At 44.6% G+C, this 19,984-nt stretch overlaps 1 protein-coding gene across 2 annotated transcripts in view; it reads left to right on the top strand.

The window, feature by feature from the left end:
- OCRL (OCRL inositol polyphosphate-5-phosphatase) overlaps nt 1-19,984 on the top strand; it is a 611,352-nt gene that overhangs the window by 53,753 nt on the left and 537,615 nt on the right. For both annotated transcript variants that reach the window (XM_086918813.1, XM_086918814.1), the window contains exon 4: nt 15,300-15,338. In XM_086918813.1, the coding sequence (XP_086774939.1) occupies nt 15,300-15,338 (39 nt within the window). The remainder of the gene's footprint in view (nt 1-15,299; nt 15,339-19,984) is intronic.

Below are 19,984 nucleotides of genomic sequence, written 5' to 3'. Positions count from 1 at the left end.
CCATCACCTTTTGTTTGTTTGATGTACCACCCTAAGTGGCTAAGGGTATTCCCAGACATGAGTAGCTTGTTCACTGTGTCTCTGGAACCAAGCTAACCCCGCTGAAGAGCCCATTAAGGGTGAAAATGGTTTTCGGTTGCTTGTGTTCCATTTCGGAGAGGACCTGGATCAGCAGTTCTGGCTGGACTGCTTCCATTGGAGCAGAGTTAAGAATGATTTGCATATGGCTGGGTTTAATCTGAGGTGGTATGGTGTTCATAAGATAGAAACATTGGGTGGAATGCTAACCTGTGCAATTGTCAGTGGTTAGACTTATTGCAAGCATCCTCTCATCATCATTTGTGTGTTTAATGTAATGTCTCTGTCACCAGAGTTGCAAATTTAGTGTCTGACCTTATGAGATCTCTCTATTCGGAGATAATGTGATTGTTGTAAACTTTGATTTGCCCATCATGTCCCTTCCTATTACATTTTCACTTCTAATGCACAACTAAAAATCTGATTGGAAGAGTTAGAATGTAAAAATTAAGTGAATGAAAAGGTTATGTACATCTTGAAATCTTGATCGAATACTTGCCAATTTAAGTGAAAATTTTAACTTCTTGCAAAATATGGCTTATCCAATATTTAATTAAATTTTGTGATCCATTCACCATATTTCTGGCTTGTTTTCTTGGCAGGCAGGCCCCTGCTTAACTAATATGAGGGGAATGTCCTGGCATTAGAGTATTGGGATATTTCATGACTGCCCCTTTAGCACCGCTTTTAGCCACTGCGTCCTGTAAAATTGCCTGGTAAATATGCAGGGTCTGGTGGCTTAATGGACTTATGCTTCCGCTGTAGGGACCTGTGTTCGACCTCATTCACAGGTTCAAATCCTGGCTGGTCCACTCTACCTTTCATCCTTCTGAAGTCGATAAAATGAGTGCCGTTGGGTAACAATAAATTCAGCACCAATATACCCTTCTGGGTTAATGTACGCTTTACAAAATACAGATGTTATGTTAAAATTATCTGTCTGTTTGAATTAATTTGATGCATTCTCGCCTGCCCCCCCCCAGCCCCTATTTGTAAAGCTGACTTAGTGTGATTCAAGAATCTTTTTCTGCACCATCACTTTCAAACTTCACCAGCCACCACATATACAGTTAGCTGGATGGAATAAAATCTCCAGTGAGTCAGCAGTGAAGTGCTTTTCCCAGCTTTTTTTGCAGATGTTGCTTCTCTGATACATTTTTCCCACCGTCTCAGCCATTCTTTTAGCAGTGTGGTTACTGGGAACTATTAGTTTTTAGTCCGTCCCTTGTCCACATCAACAACAATTGACTGCAACAATACATTGCATGCAGGTCCTCTTTTATGTAGGGCAAGGACACTCTGACCAGTACGGTGTGGTTATGCTCGGGTATTCAGATGAAATTCAGGCTTAGAGCACTTTAGTAATCCCCACTTTGTTAGTTTCACGGGGAGTGCAAAATAGAAGGTATAGTTGGAAGTGGAGGGGTGTTGCTGGCATCAGATGTCATGGACGGCGTAAGTGTCTGTAATGTCATGCAGGACCCGTAGAGCTTGTGGCCTGTTACTCGCCTGCATGCTAGTGGAGCCCACAGAAGGGTCCTACACTATGTTAATGTCCCCGATCATAATGGTTAGATCATCCTCAGCTCAACCCATAAAGGAATTATTGTAGAATTCGGGGACATCTACGGTCAGAGCATACATATTTATCAGTACAACCAGTTTGTCTGCCTGCACACCTGTTAGTATGACATATCGGCCATTGCAATCTATGAAACTGGTTGTGAGTGCAAAGGGGATAATTTAGTGCAGGAGTATGCACACCACCTGTGAATAGGATCTGTAACAGGAAAAATGTCCCCCTTTCCCCCGAGTATTCCGTCGTATGCTATTTGCAAAGGTCTGCAGCTTTTGCTGGAGTGTCACAGAAGCGAATATTCATGTTAATCTCAACCCACAGCAGAGTAGGATACAAAATGGCTTACTTGAAGCCCAATTTGCAGAGGGAGTTCTTCACATCTGAGTATTTGCTCTGCTCCGCTTGAATAGCCATGATAAAGCCAAGGAATAGAGAGATAGTGGAACCCTGGAATTGTAATTGTACTTTTTTTAGGGGCAGTCTTTCTATCCCTGTAATTAAGCAGGCATGCGATGATTGGGCATAGGGGGGGAGGGGACAGTACCTGCCGGTGGTCTGGGGCCCAGAGATCTGTAGGCTCCCTCCACTACGAAGGTTGATGTAATTCCACGGTGATCAAATAAGAATTCGAGGTACCGCTCAATGAGCACATCTGGGCGCATCATATCCTTGGATTCCACAATTACCTTGATGTGAACATTAGTGCGGCGGGAGCTCGCTTTGAGATCTTCGTTTCTAGCAGCTACAGTCTTGAGTATGCACTCCAGTTTTTGCAAGCATTTTACTTTATTCATCTGTCCCTCTTCCAGCCTGGAGGTATGCTATTTGGCACCGTCCATTATAGTGGCCTAACAGTCGAGGTATTCCACCATACAATCGTGTCGACTGGTAAGGTCTTCAAATTGGGCGTTTGTTAAACTGCACCCAGCACAGAGTTCAGACATAATAGCAACAGCAGCACTTGCAGGCTCAGGACTAACATCCTTGTCTGGGCGTCAACTGTATTGTAATGTGGTCCCTGATGCCGGGTGAGCTTGGATTGCTTGAAGAGTAATTTACTTTGTTTGCGATCACCACGACCCATAATGAGGGCTAAGGACCACTCACTAGGATGCACCTAGGTATGTAGGAAGGCAGCACGTGGGGTGCAGCACCAATCTATAGTGAAGCCAACTGTCTTTCATCCCCTGCCTGGTATGTGGTATGTGATCAGTGATCCAACAAGGGGTAGCACAATAGGCTTTCAGAGGTCCCAACAAGGTAGCTCTGTGTCGTTCCAAATGCAGAGGCTAGCAACGTGCTTTCGAACCCTTCCACCAGTTACTATTAATGGGGTGAGGGGTGGACGGACCAGTAGTGTTCCTCAGCAGAGGGCGTTGGCCTATGTATGTGCTGTGGTTAGTAGATGAAATGTATGAGGCTTATCGTCCCACACTTTGCCATTGAGACAACTGATACAGCTGGTGGAAAAACTACCTGGAACCCAGGAAGGAGGAGTATGCTGCACACGGAGGGACGGCCAATGGAAGCAGTTCGTTATGGCAGTCGAGTTGTGAGAGGTCTAACGTCCCAGGCTGCACCGTGCTTCATGGAGAAGTGGCCGGTGTATGATAATGCGTGAAGCCCAGCAAAGTCATAGTGCTGTTTATGCAGTGTAGTGTGGCAGCCCAGCTGTCACCAGTCAGGGCTCGAAAAATCCCCAAAATGATACTAGTCCTGCAGGACTAGTACCTTAAAAAAATGTCCTCGACCTAACTGCAACCTACTTGACCTCCATCTCTGAAAGCGGAGCAAATGTGACAAGATAACAAGATTTAAAGGCATCTTTATTGCTCATTAACTTTGTGATCAATAAAAATGCCTTTAAATCTTGTTATCTTGTCACATTTGCTCCGTTTTCACAGACAGAGGACAAAAGTTGGTTTGTTTTCCTACTTGCCAGAAATGAGTAGGACCTAAAAACAGCTCGCCCTTGTTAAATTTAGCTCGACTATGCGAGCGGTCGAGTGGAATTTTCGAGACCTGCCAGTGTAGAAATGTAGCCCACTCACTGGAGAAGTAATTAGTGCTGCAGCATGAGCTCGCGTGAAGGCACTGCGTTGTGGCATTTTATTCTTGTAATGCCTAACGGCCTAGGCTGTGCATGCTTTATAGGGGTGCAGCTGGTGCACAATATTGCGTGCTACCCAGCAAGGTTTTTGTGCTGCTTATATGGCATAGCGCGGTAGTCTAGACGTCCCCAGTGTAGAAACGGCAGCCCATGCACTGGAGAATCAAATTGTGCCACATCAGCAAGTCGCAGCAGCAAGGCGTGGCCCCTTGGCCGTGTCGGGCTTTCGTGAGTGGCGTCCATAGTGATTTCCGCTGATCATGGTTGGGGAGGGTTGCAGACTCTGCAAAGGCACACAGTATTCTATTTGCTGTGCAGGGGTAGAGGCGTGCTGCATCATCGAGGCTCGATGGCATCTGGCTCACCTGAGGCCCCTACGGCCACGGAGCCTCCGAGGCAGTGGTAGGCCAGCAGCGACCGCCCCCAAGTTTCCAGTTTAGCATGCCATCCCGGTGCGGTGCAAGGCCACAATCTGCATCGCCCCTTCTTCAGAAATGTAATCTCGCCAGCTGGATTGTGCTGGATTTGTAGAACTGCTGTAAGCCTAGTGATGAAGTGGGCGCAGTTGCCGGAGCTTCACATCCATGTGACCATCTTAGTCGCCGGCATGGCCATGCCCTTAGGTAATTATACTTAGGCATTATAAGGATTTAAAAGAAATAGTGGTGTGTTGATTTTGGTTAACCTATCTGTCAGTACCACATTAACAGATATTTACATGTTAACATTTAAAGGGCAGTTTTTTTTCATGTTAAGCTGTTTTGTACAAGATGTTTCTTTTTCCATTCGGATGCTGTAACTTTCCATATGCCGTCTGTTAGTTAGTGAATAGGCATTTGTTATGTTTTAGACAACTGATAATGAGGTTCTAATTGGGAGGATAGGAGACAACCGGAAGGATGATTCATGGGAAGAACTGTCTGGTCCGCAAAATGTGGATAAAGTATCTTTTCAAGGACTGTGAAGACGTGAGAAACTGTGAAGTTTACCTATTCCCAGGAGTTTATTGAAATCCTATTGGATTCTGTGAGCAGAGAATGTGATACTTGTTTTGATTCATAATTCACTATGTTTATATTATTGTGTGTTCCTACAGCAGGTCGTCTCATTCTGGAGATGCTTAACCGTTTCTTTTTTGACTATGCCTTTCTTTTGAGCCTATTACTTTTACTAGATGTCTGCTGATTTATAGCTGTGATTACTTTCCGACCTAACCGTTTTCTTTTATTTTTAATTTTTTTTTATTTGTAGTGCAAAGGCTTCGTGCTTATGCTTTTATTCTCTCATCAGAACTCTTTATTGGATTTCTGAACTGACACCTTATTCCATATTTAATCTAATTTAGATCAGAGAAATTCCTTTATGTAACCCGTTTGTTACATTATCTCTATTTTGGCTTAAAGCTTTACTAATATTGTGTTTTATCTTGTTTTGAAATATGAACTACTGGATTAGTTAAACATTATAATAACAATGACTGCAGGTTTTTATCTTCTGAATAAAAAAAAAATTACATTATCAGAATTATTAATACAACTCTTTAACTCGAAAAAAACTAATTATTAACTTTACAAATGTCAAAAGAATTGTTGATACGGAAGTATTGATTTAAATGATAGCCCCTTTTAAACTCTGTTCGTTGAAAGAACAAAGATCTATATCACCGTTGGCGGGGCTTATTTCATTTCTACACCCAGAGGCTAAGATATAACATTCCCATCCCCCTTCAAGTGGTAGCAAGAGAAAGGTTTGTGTCACAGGAGAGAAAGGAGCAGATTTAACGTGCCAAAACTTGGAATTCCCCATGTCCCTTACATCCAATGCCCAAACTTGAAGACTGAAGGCGGTAAGTTTTCTTTCACATCACAAATCTGCTGCTTTGCTTTAACTGCAATGTCAGCCTAGTCTTAAAGTTAAGGAAAAGCAAGTTATTTTTTCCTGGTAAATGCCGGTGGCAATCCGGTTTCTGGCTGCTAGTTAAATTGTTCACTGCAGAGCTAAATCCTGTCAATCTTTCAGGAAATTTACAGTGTGTTAGAAATCACCGTACTCCCCCGCAGTGCATTGTAATGTATTTTAAAAAGGCTTTGGTTGTCCCTGCTGTCTGTGATAACCCAATGGGCATTGGGGTCAATAAGAGGGATGTGTTGCTTTCTTCACTTTTCTTCTTGGACTTTGGTTGCCCCTCTTGACTGAAATGAATCCTTAACAAGCATCTAAGTTACCTAGAATGCACTCTCCTCCGCTGAACATCTCTCCAGTCGGAGTGGCAGTGCATTCAGTAAAGGTGAGAAGGCTGGGAATTAACTCTTATTGGTATATGGTGCAGAATCCAGTGGTCAGTTTCCAGCTGTGGTCTCCAACACCACCCTTCCCCCACCTCGTCAGAGAATGTGGTAGGGGTCAGTGAGGTGTACTAACCCCATGCCCCATTCCCTCTTTGTGGCTCCAGTCTTTCATTGGTGCTGCAGTGCTTCAGGCAGAAGCGCCGGGTTTTAGCTCTTTATCAAAAGGTGGATTTGACCCTGGGAGGCTATTATTTTGTTGGGTTGGCGACATTCCAGGCCTCTGGGCTGTGAAATCGCCAGCCTGGAAATTGATGGCTGTAGAGGGAATAGTATGTGAATGCCTATCAGCATATCATTACAAGCTGTGTGCTGTGCTGTGCAAAGACAAAGCAATCATTCCACTTCTTCAGAGTGGCTGAACGTGTAGTCTAAGTTTTGTGCATGTGTATATCTTTTTTAATTCATTCGTTACACTTTAAATTTAAAGCAACGTTTGGGGCAGGAAAGTAAAGCGAGGTGAACCCTGATGCCCACATAGAGGAGCCGCCCTTGGTTTACTTCTCAAAATCTCACATGTATGTATTTGAACTTAAATACCTTGAACGTGAGTAGAAACTAATAGGCTGGGTATGGACAGCAAAACTATCCCACATCCATGCTAAGCTCTATTTAGCTGAGCTATCCGTGCATAGGTGGCTACCTGCGTGATTTTGTGGCGGTCATGAGAAGGCCTTGATGAAATAGCACTTCAGACCTGACTAGTGTGGAAATGGAGATCCCTGAAGAACTCTCTGGGGCAGGGCGAAAGAGAAGGCACTGGAAGACATGGAACTAGCAGCAGAGGGGTTCTGACACCTGAGCTGCACTGTCAGTGAAGAACAGAATCAATGCAAGATTGGCTTAGGGTGGATCCATCTACTATGAAACATAGAAAGAAGAACATGAGGTGTCATGTTTCCTTTTGATCTTGGTCAGGAACAGTTCAACCCAGATGAGAAATAGATGGTCCACAAACATTGTGCTGTAAATACTGTGATGACCATCCACCTAGGTCTTTAGGAAGGGTACAACATCCATTGCACCTGGCCAATAACACTGTAGTATTTGATAGGTTTTAGGTGGAGGGCCTGAAAGCCTGAGTCGCCATACAGAGGTGACTTGCTGCACGATAAACAGTGCGATGGCTTAGCCTAAAAGGTCACAAGACTTTCCCCTTTGTGGAACAGCTCTTTGAGGATCATCCTTACCCTCCTACCTCCTACCCACAACGGTGTGTAGTCCGAAAACCATACCCCTTCATGGAGACCCTCCATTGAAGGAATATTCTACCACAGACTTGATGTAAGCCAAAAGAGCTTTGGACTCCGATAGATTTGACTTAACTCTTAGAGCATTGTAGCTATGCTGAGTACCTGCAGCATGGGTAAAATAGACTTGGTTCTCACCAACCCCACTGGGCATAGGTCAAGAGGTTTGTATAGGTTCGTATAGTATAGAGACTATGTCGCACTTCCCAGGAGCTCTGCATAGTAAATTTACACATGTAGATGGGACATCCCACATCAACCAGCAAGTTCAGCTACAGTTACATTTTACAGGTTTTAATTTAACACCAGCTTGGACCTTAAATGATACAAGACTACTCTCTGAAAACTGTGTAGAATAAAAGCAGGGGCAACTATTAGAAATGTGAATGGATAGTAAATACCTTACATTTTAAGATCTATAAGGGGTTGCATGTGATTTTTGCTCATCAGCTAGTAATGCAAACCATCCAATCCCCTTATAACAGTTCATATGGCCATGATGGTCAGTGAAGCCTTAGTAAAATGGATATTCAGGGGCAGGGCACCCAGGTCGCTAGAATAGTGACCCTAGAATCAGAAATGTCCTCTGATGAACGACGGAAACTCTGGTTTTATACACGGTTTCCCTTTAGAAATGTGTCCGTGAACCTTGTCGCCTCCCCCACACAACATATGTCATGCAAGTACAGTAAATATGATACAAGAAAATTGATGCACGAATTGTATACATGACAAAAGTAAGCATTTACATTATATACAGGCAATAACAGGTTACTGAGACGCTTATATTTTTCTCCTCTATGCAGGCGGTTCAAAAGCTATATGCCCAGTAAAAGTGTACACCCACAGTTCATTTTCATTTGTATACAGCCATTTTATGCTACTTCAAGATAGTTCCGGGCTCACAAGCCATGGATCCTAAATGGTGGCAAATCATGGACGAATGCCGTCTTCTCCGAGTGCCAAGAGGTCAACTAATTATGACATGCTTTGCTAATAAATTTTTTTAAAGTAAATCTTCCATTTTATCAAGAAAAACAGTGCTATTAAAAAAATATAATACCCCATTGGATTCCCTTTGCCAGTAATAATGCCAAAATACCAGGAAATTAGCCACGTATTCAGTTGATTGATTCTGACTTGTGCACACTGGACAACACCCATTATGACTATTCTTGAGATGCTTACCCCATAAGCAGGACATAGTTTAAAGTTTGAGTTGTGATAGCCAGGCATTGCAGAGGAATGGTGCAAGCACATGTATGTTCACATTCTAATTACTTAATGGCTATACTGCCGCTGCTGGTAAGGTCTCCGGTCCAAGTCCAAAAACTATTTTATCAATAGGATAGTATATTTGGTCAAAAAAGAAGGTACTTCTAAAACAAACCACAAGCATGTAATGCATCATCCATGTTAATTGGTCAATTCCAACGCTTCTCTAGTACAGCCTTTTGACCTTCGGAGTGGTATACGGCCAGGTATGAATGCATTTCCAAACAATACTTCAGCAAATGAACTGTCTCGTTGAAAATCAAAATCTCAAAGGGGCAAGTCACTGTACACATGCAAAGTGATTGATTTGATTACAGTAGTGGTCCTGTATTGTGAAGGTAGCATGTCAAGATAAAGACATCAGAAATATTGGGGGCCAATCCTCAAAGGCATTTTGGAGTATGTAAAGTAGTGTTACTGTGGAACTCTATTACATAATCTTACATGCCTTACATTATTAAAAAGATATAATACCCCATTGGAATGCCTTTGCCAGTAATGATGACAAAATAACAGGAAATTAGCCACTGATTCAGTTGATTGATTCTGACTTGTGCACACTGGACAGCACCCATTATGACTATTCTTGAGATGCTAACCCCATAAGCAGGACATAGTTTAAAGTTTGAGTTGTGATAGCCAGGCATTGCAGAGGAATGGTGCAAGCACATGTATGTTCACATTCTAATTACTTAATGGCTATACTGCCGCTGCTGGTAAGGTCTCCGGTCCAAGTCCAAAAACTATTTTATCAATAGGATAGTATATTTGGTCAAAAAAGAAGGTACTTCTAAAACAAACCACAAGCATGTAATGCATCATCCATGATAACTGGTCAATTCCAACCCTTCTCTAGTACAGCCTTTTGACCTTCGGAGTGGTATACAGCCAGGTATGAATGCATTTACAAACAATACTTCAGCAAATGATAATTGGTCAATTCCAAAGCTTCTCTAGTACAGCCTTTTGACCTTCAGAGTGGTATACAGCCAGGTATGAATGCATTTCCAAACCATACTTCAGCAAATGAACTGTCTCGTTGAAAATCAAAATCTCAAAGGGGCAAGTCACTGTACACATGCAAAGTGATTGATTTGATTACAGTAGTGGTCCTGTATTGTGAAGGTAGCATGTCAAGATAAAGACATCAGAAATATTGGGGCCAATTTTCAAAGGCATTTTGGAGTATGTAAAGTAGTGTTACTGTGGAACTCTATTACATAATCTTACATGCCTTTGTACTCTGCAGTACTAGTTCTTGTATAAATAAATTGGTTTTTGAATCGGCTTGCTTGATTAGAAAAATAAACACAAATAAAAAATGAACAAGCATTTACAATGCAATATGTCTCACATTATTAAAGTTTGGGCTATTGGTGTTGCATTCTTTAGCAATGCCAGTAGCTCAGACGTTAATAATGCGAGACCTATTGATTGTAAATGCTTGTCGCAACTTGGTGCGGCTCAGTAGTGTGGCCACAGCAGCACCTTTTGGGAGCATAGGCGTAAACAGCGCTTATCACACGATTACACATTTTAGATGAGTGAGAAAACAGACATTCTGGACAAGTCTACCTCTGTTTTAATAGATCGCCTCTCATTTGGTTATTTGAGCCCCGGATAGCAAGGATTGCAATGTTATTGTAGCAGAAGAGTCACGGACATGAGACACTGAATAGTACAGCAACCCCTCAGGTCTGCCGTTAGCAGAGCTTCGAGGGGGCACGTGCATTGGCAAGGCGCAATAGGTCACGGCCACCCTTCACACACTCTTCTAAGTACCTCGGAGTTCGGGTGGTCTGTGGCTTTTGCTCTTACAAGAACGGGATGTGGTGGTGTGTCGTAAGGAGGTGATTGGGACTGGTCACTGTACAGTTATTTTTACAAGCTTACAATTGCACATGTTTATAGTTGCATTCGCAGGAGGAAAAGTGTTGCGCCCAGGTTCACACAATGTGTCGATCAAGTGCCGGGATGAAAGGCCAAGTCTCCTGTGGGCAGGGTCAAGAGTTTATCCTGTAGTCTTGCTTCAGAGTGCCGGGGTAAAAACACAGGTCCTTATCACTGCCTTGAGTTTCTTGTCTTAGTTGCACCCTCAGGGCAGCAGATGTTTTGCGAATGCTGGGACACACGAAGGTGTGAACATTTCCTCTGTAAATTGGTGCATGGTGGCCCTGGGGTCTTTGGTGGAAAACACTGATATATCTCCGTCTGCAGGCGCTTGGCAGTGCACGCGTTTAGTGGCCTCCGTCAACCCCTAGAGGAGAAGCGGCGCAGTGCAGTGTGTGCGGGCGCTGGAGGCTGGCAGCACAGTACTGCACTCCGCGCCAGTCCAGGTGGTGCTGTCGGAGCCCGGTGTCTCAGCTGCTGCTGCACCCTGGACACAGCGAGGCTGCTAGCGGCATCTGGACCCCCAGGGCACCGCGGAGCAGGTAAGAAACACGGCATTTACACCAGAGCATACTAAGAGGCAGTCAGAGGGAGAACAAAATTTCTAATGTGGCAAAGGGGCAATGTTCTGAAAATCTGGAGCAGAAGTTACAGCAAGCTGTGATTTTAGGGTTCATTGTTACAAAAACTAGTGTTGAGACGATGGCAAGTGAAATATTGCTAGGATAGAGTTTTGCGTTCTTTGCTGCAGCGCCTAGAAGCGGGGGAGTTTGTCACGCCTTGAATGGAAACAGAGAAGATAAAGTGACGTTCCGCATCGGCATAGCGGCATGAGGCGCTTTAAAGCAGGCTCTGTAAGGACAGGTTATGACACCTGAATCACAAATCTACCTGATGGACGTAGTAGATGACAGCGGATGTAAGAACTGTCTGGGAGGCGAACAAGTGTCCTTGACGCGCACTGGTGCTATGATAAGGTGGAGCCTCTGTTTTGGTGTATCCACCTTTGAAGCTTTTCTTTCTTCTTTAAAATGTCCTGGGTGTAACTTTTTTCTCAATTCGTTGTTGTGTAAATAATCACCATTGTAACTGTCAATTGTATTTATATAGCGCTACCTATACCCTGACAAGGCTTTGAAGACTTCGCTTATCTTCAAATCATCTTTCAGTTTAGAAGTATAATCCAAATAAAAAACGTATCAGGAGATGAAATCGAATCACTGAGAGCTGGGCATCAGTGCGCCTTACGGGAAGATTGCACGCTTAAGCGCTTTAGTGTGCAAAAGAGGAGCTTTGCTCGTCTACTTTGGGGAGTTTAAAACAGCCTCTCGAGACCATCAGCTGCACCATTCGGGTGATATCGGTTACATATACGCAGGACAGCAGAGCTGTCTCTCACTGTCCACATGCCACAGACGGTGTGTGGAGAGCGCCTAATGGTAACACACACAAGTGTATATAGCAGCAGGGCGTTCCCTGGCAGCACATAGATGGTGCAGGCTGAAGATTTGCTCATCCGAGAGCCCTTAAAATTCCCACAGATGCCCATACAGCTGAGCAGTCCCTCGCCTGTACATAGATGGTGCCCGCTAGCTCCTTCGGGAGGAAAGTTAGCTTTAAAATTCACCCAGATGGCATCCACTCTTATTATATATTTAACAAGAAAGCTATAAGCTATCCCCTTAAAGTGAAACGTGCGTAGATCGAGCAGGCGGGTGTCTTAGATTGCAGAGCGACCCTAGCCCACCTACCCTCCCCATCAACACCACCTATTTCGCTCACTGACACCCGAGGCAGAAGCACTGTCCTGTACATAGATTGTATATGGTGTTGCTTTAAGACTGCAGAGCTATACCCGGCAGTGGTGTGACCCGTGTGTCATGAACACTAGTGCAAGGAAGAGAATGCCCCCTCCCCCCAGCTGCTATAGTTGAATTGTACAATAGAGCAATAATCTGGCCCGTTGCCACTACTCCTGCCGCACCCGGGGGTACACTCAGTTGCTGCACGCGCCTGCCTCAGACGGCACACCCGGAGCAGGGAACAAGCTCTCGGTTGGTCAGGCTGCACGTGCCGCTGATGACGGTCATGCGTGTGAACGCCGAACGTGCTGCGGAAACCCTCGCCGTGTGTATGAAGTGTGTGCAAGCAGATGCAGTAGCAAAAGTAAACCCTGTATTCAAGCAGGCTGGGGAGGCAGGTGGATTAGAAAACGGAAGTGTAACCCAAACACACGAATTAAACCTGCAGATCAATTGTGAAGCTGGCCGCTACCTCTTTGCACAGATTGTGCTAGCAGCTTGAATCTGGAGAATGCTCAGCTCTCCCCAAGTGTGCAAAGTGGGCCACTTGATGAAGTATGACGTTCAACTCTTGTGCACTTGGTGGTGAAATGTGATGCACAGCCCTTCCCCGGTGTGGAAATTGTCATTGCCTGAGAAGCACAAACCTTCCTAAGTGTGGAGATTGTGTCTGCATGACAAACATGAAGGCGGCGAGGTTCCATATCGGGTATTTTCATTTCACAAGACCGCATCACCATCTAAATACAAGCGGCACTGAAAGCGATCGCTTTCGGGATCGCTATTGTAAAAAAAAACAGGCCCGCGAACGGTGTGAGTGGTGCGCGCGCGCCACTGCGACACACGTGACGGCCTATTGGTGTCTATTACGCGCACCAAGCGCGTTATAGACACCAATAGGACATGGGCGGAGCAATGCGCCCGCCTGTGGCCTATTGCGTGTAGTCTTTCATTAAAAGACGCACGCAAAGGCCAATAGCTGCCCACAGAATGAAAAAGACACGCACAAACGCGTGTGATTTCTAGGGCAGCTTATAAACCCCGTTTTTCGATTACAAAATGCGCTCGTGCTGCGAGGCACTGCTACGCAGTGCAATGCAGGGCGCAAGCCCTAAAAAGGCTATACAAAAATATTTTCACCCAGTGGATCCCACCAATCAAGTCTTTTCCTCAAGTATGCTAGCTTTGGATTTAACAAACAAAACAGGTGATGGACAGAATGTGGATCAATGTCACACATTCACCCCAGTCCAAAAATCTGGGCCTAAATCCATCGTTTTTTTGCACTCCACACCACCCTGGGTTAGACAATGGCGATATGCAAATCAGCTCTGACCCTGAGCCTCATGGGAACAGTCCAGTCCGAACTACAAAAGCCATGTCCTTCCCAGAACGGAATCAAGCATCCGAGGACCGGACCGGTTTTGAGGTAACACCTCTCCAGCCCGGCTAGCTTGACTCCAGTGGTGTGGAGTGCCTGGGACCCACGTCTGAGCATCCCCAGCGCACTTAGGGCGGAATTTGCAAACAAAACAGGTGATGGACAGAATGTGGATCAATGTCACACATTCACCCCAGTCCAAAAATCTGGGCCTAAATCCATCGTTTTTTTGCACTCCACACCACCCTGGGTTAGACAATGGCGATATGCAAATCAGCTCTGACCCTGAGCCTCATGGGAACAGTCCAGTCCGAACTACAAAAGCCATGTCCTTCCCAGAACGGAATCAAGCATCTGAGGCCCGACCGGTTTCGAGATAACACCTCTCATCAGCCCGGCTAGCTTGACTCCAGATTGTAGAAAGTTTGAAAGCAATTATGAAAAGCTGATGCAAAGCCATCTTCTGAACTTAGTTTATACTGGGCATGGCCATCGTAAAAGTTATGCTACATCTTACGGTATGTTATTTGCAGCTTCAATTGGACCGTCACAGGGCTGCAAGATAGAAACTTAGATACTCCATGGGTAAAGTCATTCTGTATCCAGCTCTGATTGAAATTATTTTCTTCTGCATATGCTGTCTATTACATTTATATCCTGCTTTTCCTTGTTAATTTGTTTTGAGGTGCAGTGTTTTATGCAGCATTACTAGTTTCTACGTATTGATTATTTACTTAGGTATGCAGTTAACTTCTCTGTCTGTGGCTTGGTATTCTCTTAATGTTAAAAATGCTGCTGCTGCCATTTAACCTTCAGTAATTTCCACTGAAGATAATTGAGAAACGTTAAATTCGATTTTAAGTGAACATCTACCATATCCAGACTTATTGTGGACTTATTTGTTTCAGTAATACATAGGGAATCATTTAACATAAAAGGTTGTGACACACAGTAGGGCATAACTAGTGTCATTAGAAAGGTGTTGTTTAAAAATGGATTTACTAGCTATTATGTATTTGACTGGTTAAATTACTGTATTGTGAGGTGGCTGTAATTATTAATTTAATATTTAAATAACTTTTCAGTGATCTTTCTCTTTTATGCAAAGTTTCTTACCTGGTTAATCATTTTTTCATTAAATGCAATTTCCTTTAAAACTCACTGAATATGCACTTTAGAGGCACATTTTTTTGAACTTGCACTATTTTGTATGCGTTGATAATTATTTAATAATTCTTTCTTACCAAGGCAAGGCACATTACTTAGAATATACTAATTTGAAGCTTCCTATTTGTTTGTGTGGGAATTAATATTGTGTGATGAAGGAATGGAGTGAAAATTACATTTTTTGAACCTGTGACATTAAACTGAATTGGTAAATTTAGACCTCTCTTGCTCCTTGTTTACAAAGTAAGCAGGGGTTTCTATATAGCCGATGCTGAATATAGAAGATGACTGATGTTTCGTAGTTCACTAGACGGTAGAGTGGTTTGATATAACGTATACCTATCTGCTATTAAACTCACTCTAAATATTTGGGGCTTACAGTAGATGTGAAAGTGTTATTTATATATATTTTTTTATTGCAGAAGCAGAGGAAACCCTTCTTATAGACATATCGACAAACAGTGAGTATGGGCGGTTCTTTTGATTTCTTCTTTGGGTGAACAGTATTTCCATCCTCTTATTCTTTTTGACACATTTCTACCTTAACCCTGCTTATTGCATGCTTTCTTGTTACTGTTTCAAGACAGCAGCTGTTTCCCTTCCTATTAAAAGTCCAAAAGTCTCTGCTCTCGATCTTGTTTCTCTTTTCCCTACTGTTTTTACTTCACCTTCCACCCGCGCCGGCTTGTTCGCCTTCAACAATTTCTCCACCCACGACAGCTTGTTGTAGCTCAGCTCCCTTCTTACAGTATGGTGACTGGGCTTAGTTATTGTTTAAGGAAATTACTTGTTTGCTTACACTGTTTGCTACTGTCATACTGCATTGGTTTAGTGTGCCCTGCATCTTTCCGTTTAGGACTGTTTTGAGATACACAAACAAACACTTTGCAATGGTAGGCATTTGTTTTATAACTGTTTTTATTGATAGCCTTGCACCACATCACATCATGTACATTTGTCATATACCTGTTTACATTGCGGCATCCACATGTCAATGTACCGCTTTCTCCGTTCACATAGTGGGTCACAATATTTTTGCAATGTCCTTAAAAAAAAAAAAAAACATTCTGATCATAAAACATAAACAGATAAAACATGAGAAATATGGAACCTCATCATCCCCACACAGCAATCAGCAGCACTATTTTCTTATATGGGTGTTAAGATCGGCTGGCGTGACGAATTTAAGGTGTGTGTGAGGGTCATTATTATTTGGTGTGGGTGGGTGGCTGTGTTGCTGCACCTTCATCATTGCACTTGATTTTTATCATGGACACTTCTGTTAGCTTTTGTCTCCATTCTATCAAATCACCCTCGGCGTTCTAGTCCACTCTTACTGCCCTAAGGAGACATTCTTCCGCCACACCCCACTCAGGCACGTCATCTTTCCATTTGTCCAACATAGGTTGGGGGGCATGGAAGATCCAATGTATCGCAATCCTCCTTTTTGCTAAAACCAGACCCATCATCAAGAACCTGTGCCGTATCCATGTTTTCTTTTCCGGTGCTGGGAGAATGCCCAGTAAACACTCACTGTTTTATGGAAACTTCTATGTGCACTGATGTTGCAGTGCAGAGCGTCTGTACAACCTGGTTTTAGTGCAATTGAAAGCGTATACAGTTCTAGGTCATATGCAGAAAAGTGTCAGGGTCAATGCTGCAACGTGGGCAGGAGGATACAGCCCCCGGAGTAAACTGCGCTCGAAACAGTGGGGTTACATATGTGCGATGTAAGTAATGGAATTGGATGAGCTTAAACCTAGCGTTACTTGCCGCTTCAGCCACTTGTGCTAGGTCTCTTTTCCACTCCCCATCGGTCAATGGGATAGTTAAGTCCTCATCCCATTTCCTCCTGACAGCAGAAAAGTTGGCAACCCGGTCTTCTTTAGTGCTTTGTGTATGCGCAAAATAAGGCCTCTACTAGAGTCCAGATCCAGCAGCGTCACTAGTGTGTGTGACTCCTGCGGCTCCTCCGGAAATGTGGTCCTTTTCTCCTGGACCGTACGTGAGATCTTTGCATACTGCAGGAAATTCCCTGATGGAACCTAGAACCAGTTTTGTGCCTTCTCAAAGGTCAGGAAGGCTCCATTCTGATACAAATCCCCCGCCATTTCGTACCCTCCCTCATACCACCTTGATGTCCATAGTCGGTTGTATACTCTTAAATCCCTGTAACCACTGGAGAGGCAATGCTCCAGCATACGTTGCCTTGTGAAGGAACAGTGTAACTGCCTGCTCCCGCAATTTGCTGCACTATGTGCGGACAGTTTTTCGGGACCCTCGATCCTGTCATAAGAAACCTCTGCAGTTGTGGCCCCTGATTCCAGTCTCCCAATAACTCTTTGTCCACTGTGCGTTCTTCCATGCACCACTGTGCTGCTTATTGCAGTAAACCTGCTCTGTAGTATAATCTGAGATCGGGCAATCCAAGGCCTCCAGCCTTCATATCAAGGTTGAGCATTTCTAGCTTGACTCTACTCCGACCCCCAGCCCACACCAGCGAAATCAGGAGGCTGTTTAGCACATCAAACGTGGATTTGGGATTCGACAGAAAGAGTTCTGCAAGATATATAGACAGCGGGGCAACTCCACTATTTTTAACGTAGCCACTCTCCCCATTACCGAGAGTGGAAGCTTGTTCCAAAATTGAATTTACGCTTTCAGTCCTATGAGAACCTTACCCATATTGAGGTCGAACTGAGGGGGGAATCGTATTGTTTTCTGGTGATTAATTCAAAGGCCAGAAACTGCACTAAAAAAGTCCAATACCCTCAAACGTGCTGGAATCGCCTCTTCTGGCTGTCTAGTATACATGAGTGCATCATCAGCATACAGGGAGACCATGTGCGTGCAGCTGTCTACTACTATACCCCATGGCGCCATATCCCTCTGCAGTCTCCCCACTAATGGTTCCATTACTAGTGCGAAAAGAAGTGGGGATAGCGGGTATCCCTGATGCGCGCCCCTTTCAATCAGTATAGTCTCCGACACTTTAACCCCTTCGATGCTGATGACGATTTCAGCTCGTCATCAGCCTCGGGTGGCGTGTGCTGATGACGAGCTGAGCTCGTCATGTAACGCGGTAATTAGAAAATAGCCGCACAGCGCAAAAATAACCGCAGCAGCGATGCGGTTAATCCTATTCCGCTCTCGAGCTTTCTGTTGGTGGTAGAGCAATTTAATCCACCCGACGTGTTCCCCGCCAAAGCCTATTCTTTGTAATACGTCCCATAGATATTCCCACTGCAGCCCATCGGAGGCCTTTTCGATGTCCAAGACGACGACCCCTTTGTGGAGCTCGCGGTCAGTCACCGAATGGAGGACATGAGACAGCCACAGTGTTTATATGCGTTCCTCTCCCAGATGTGAATCCGTACTGATTTTCATGGACCAATCAAGTCACTACTTTTCTCAATCTAGTGGTCATAACCGTAGCCATTAATTTGGCATCCACTCCCAACATGGACAAGGTTATGTATGCAACCGGATCCTCCGTATTTCTCCTGGGCTTGGGTGCATTATTATCTGCGACTCCCTCATAGATTGCAGCAAGCATCCAGCCTTTTACTCCTCCTGTAGGGTTTCCAGCAGGCTTGGGAGCAAAATATGCTTTACATATATTTGGTAGAATTCCACTGGGACCCCATCCGGGCCCGGGGATTCGAACCGAGCAATACCCTGTAGTGCCTTCTCCAATTCCCCCAGTTGGAGTGCCGCCTCTAATTTCTCCTTCTTCTGTGAGGCGTGGGAGGGGAAAATTAGAGAGGTACCCCCTCTACTGGGACCTCCGCACCCGGGACCACATAGTATTATTTAATCATCTAACTGAAATTTACCGTGTTAACACCACTCTGTGTGTTGGCCATGACTCCATCAGTGCTATGCAATGGTAATATCAACCGGGATGGGTGTTCTCGCTTTAGCAACCACGCCAATAGCCGTCCAGATCTATCACCCTCACTGTGTATTATTTGTCGCTATCCTCGCTGGACCAGGCAGTCCAATCTGTCACAGACCTCCCCAACCCCACGCTGTGCCTGCAGGAGTGAGTCTTTGGGGCTTGCTGACACCCGCTCTTGATGCCAAATCCTGGCCAACCCATCCTCTGCCTCTGTCAGTTCCAACTCTAGCCGCCTTATGGTGCCTCCCACTCTGGACAAGCAGTCCCCTCTGGTAACCACTTTGAAAGTTTCCCTTTCTGTCCTCCTTGTCGAAGTAGTTGACTAGTTTGTGACGAAGTAACCTGAGACGACCTTTCTAAGTCCTTTTCTAAATACCATGGCGCGTAGTGTTACTGGTTGTAGTTGCCACAGTAGAACCCTTGGTGTAATTCTCTCAGGTCCCCACTCAAACAGTACCAGAGCATAGTCAGACAGAAAACAGCCCTACACTTCAGTCTTCGTTACCACACCACACGTCTCCTGAGAGAGCAGAAAAGGATTGAGTCTACTATATGCCTCGCGGGCAGGAGTGTAACAAGTGTAACCTTGTTTGCCCACATGTGTTGCGCCAAATATCCAGACAGTTGAGCCTGCTCATCACCTCACCCAAGGCATTTGTCATATGCGGTTTAGTGTGTTGTTTTGGCAGGTGCCTATCCAATAGGCCATCAAGCACGCAATTGAAATCGCCTGCTCATGTCAAGGGTGCCCTATATATGGGAGAAGTGGACTGAAAAAATCACCGTCATCTGTGTTAGCGGCATAGATTTATCACCAGGCACACCTCAACACCATCAAGCTCACCATGCATTCTACATCTGCCTCATATTTACGTAGTTTGAACGGGACGTGTGGGCTACCCATATGACCACCCCCTCTGACATAGGTAGAGTAGGTAGATGCGAACAGCGCCCTCTCAATTTTCTTTGGAGTTTGTGTCTCGTGTTAATCGGGTGTGTCTCCTGTAGCGTGGCAACCTGAATGCCATGTCGCCACAGATATGTTTGTACTCTAACGCTCTGTTAGCTTTTGTCTCCATTCTATCAAATCACCCTTGGCGTTCTAGTCCACTCTTACTGCCCTAAGGAGGCATTCTTCCGCCACACCCCACTCACTCACGACATCTTTCCATTTGTCCAACATGGGTTGGGGGGCATGGAGGATCC

Source organism: Lissotriton vulgaris, chromosome 4_1, assembly GCF_964263255.1.
Source record: "Lissotriton vulgaris chromosome 4_1, aLisVul1.2, whole genome shotgun sequence".
NCBI lineage: Eukaryota > Metazoa > Chordata > Amphibia > Caudata > Salamandridae > Lissotriton > Lissotriton vulgaris.
Note: the sequence above shows the minus strand (reverse complement) of the source record. Positions and strands in the feature narration are given on the sequence as shown.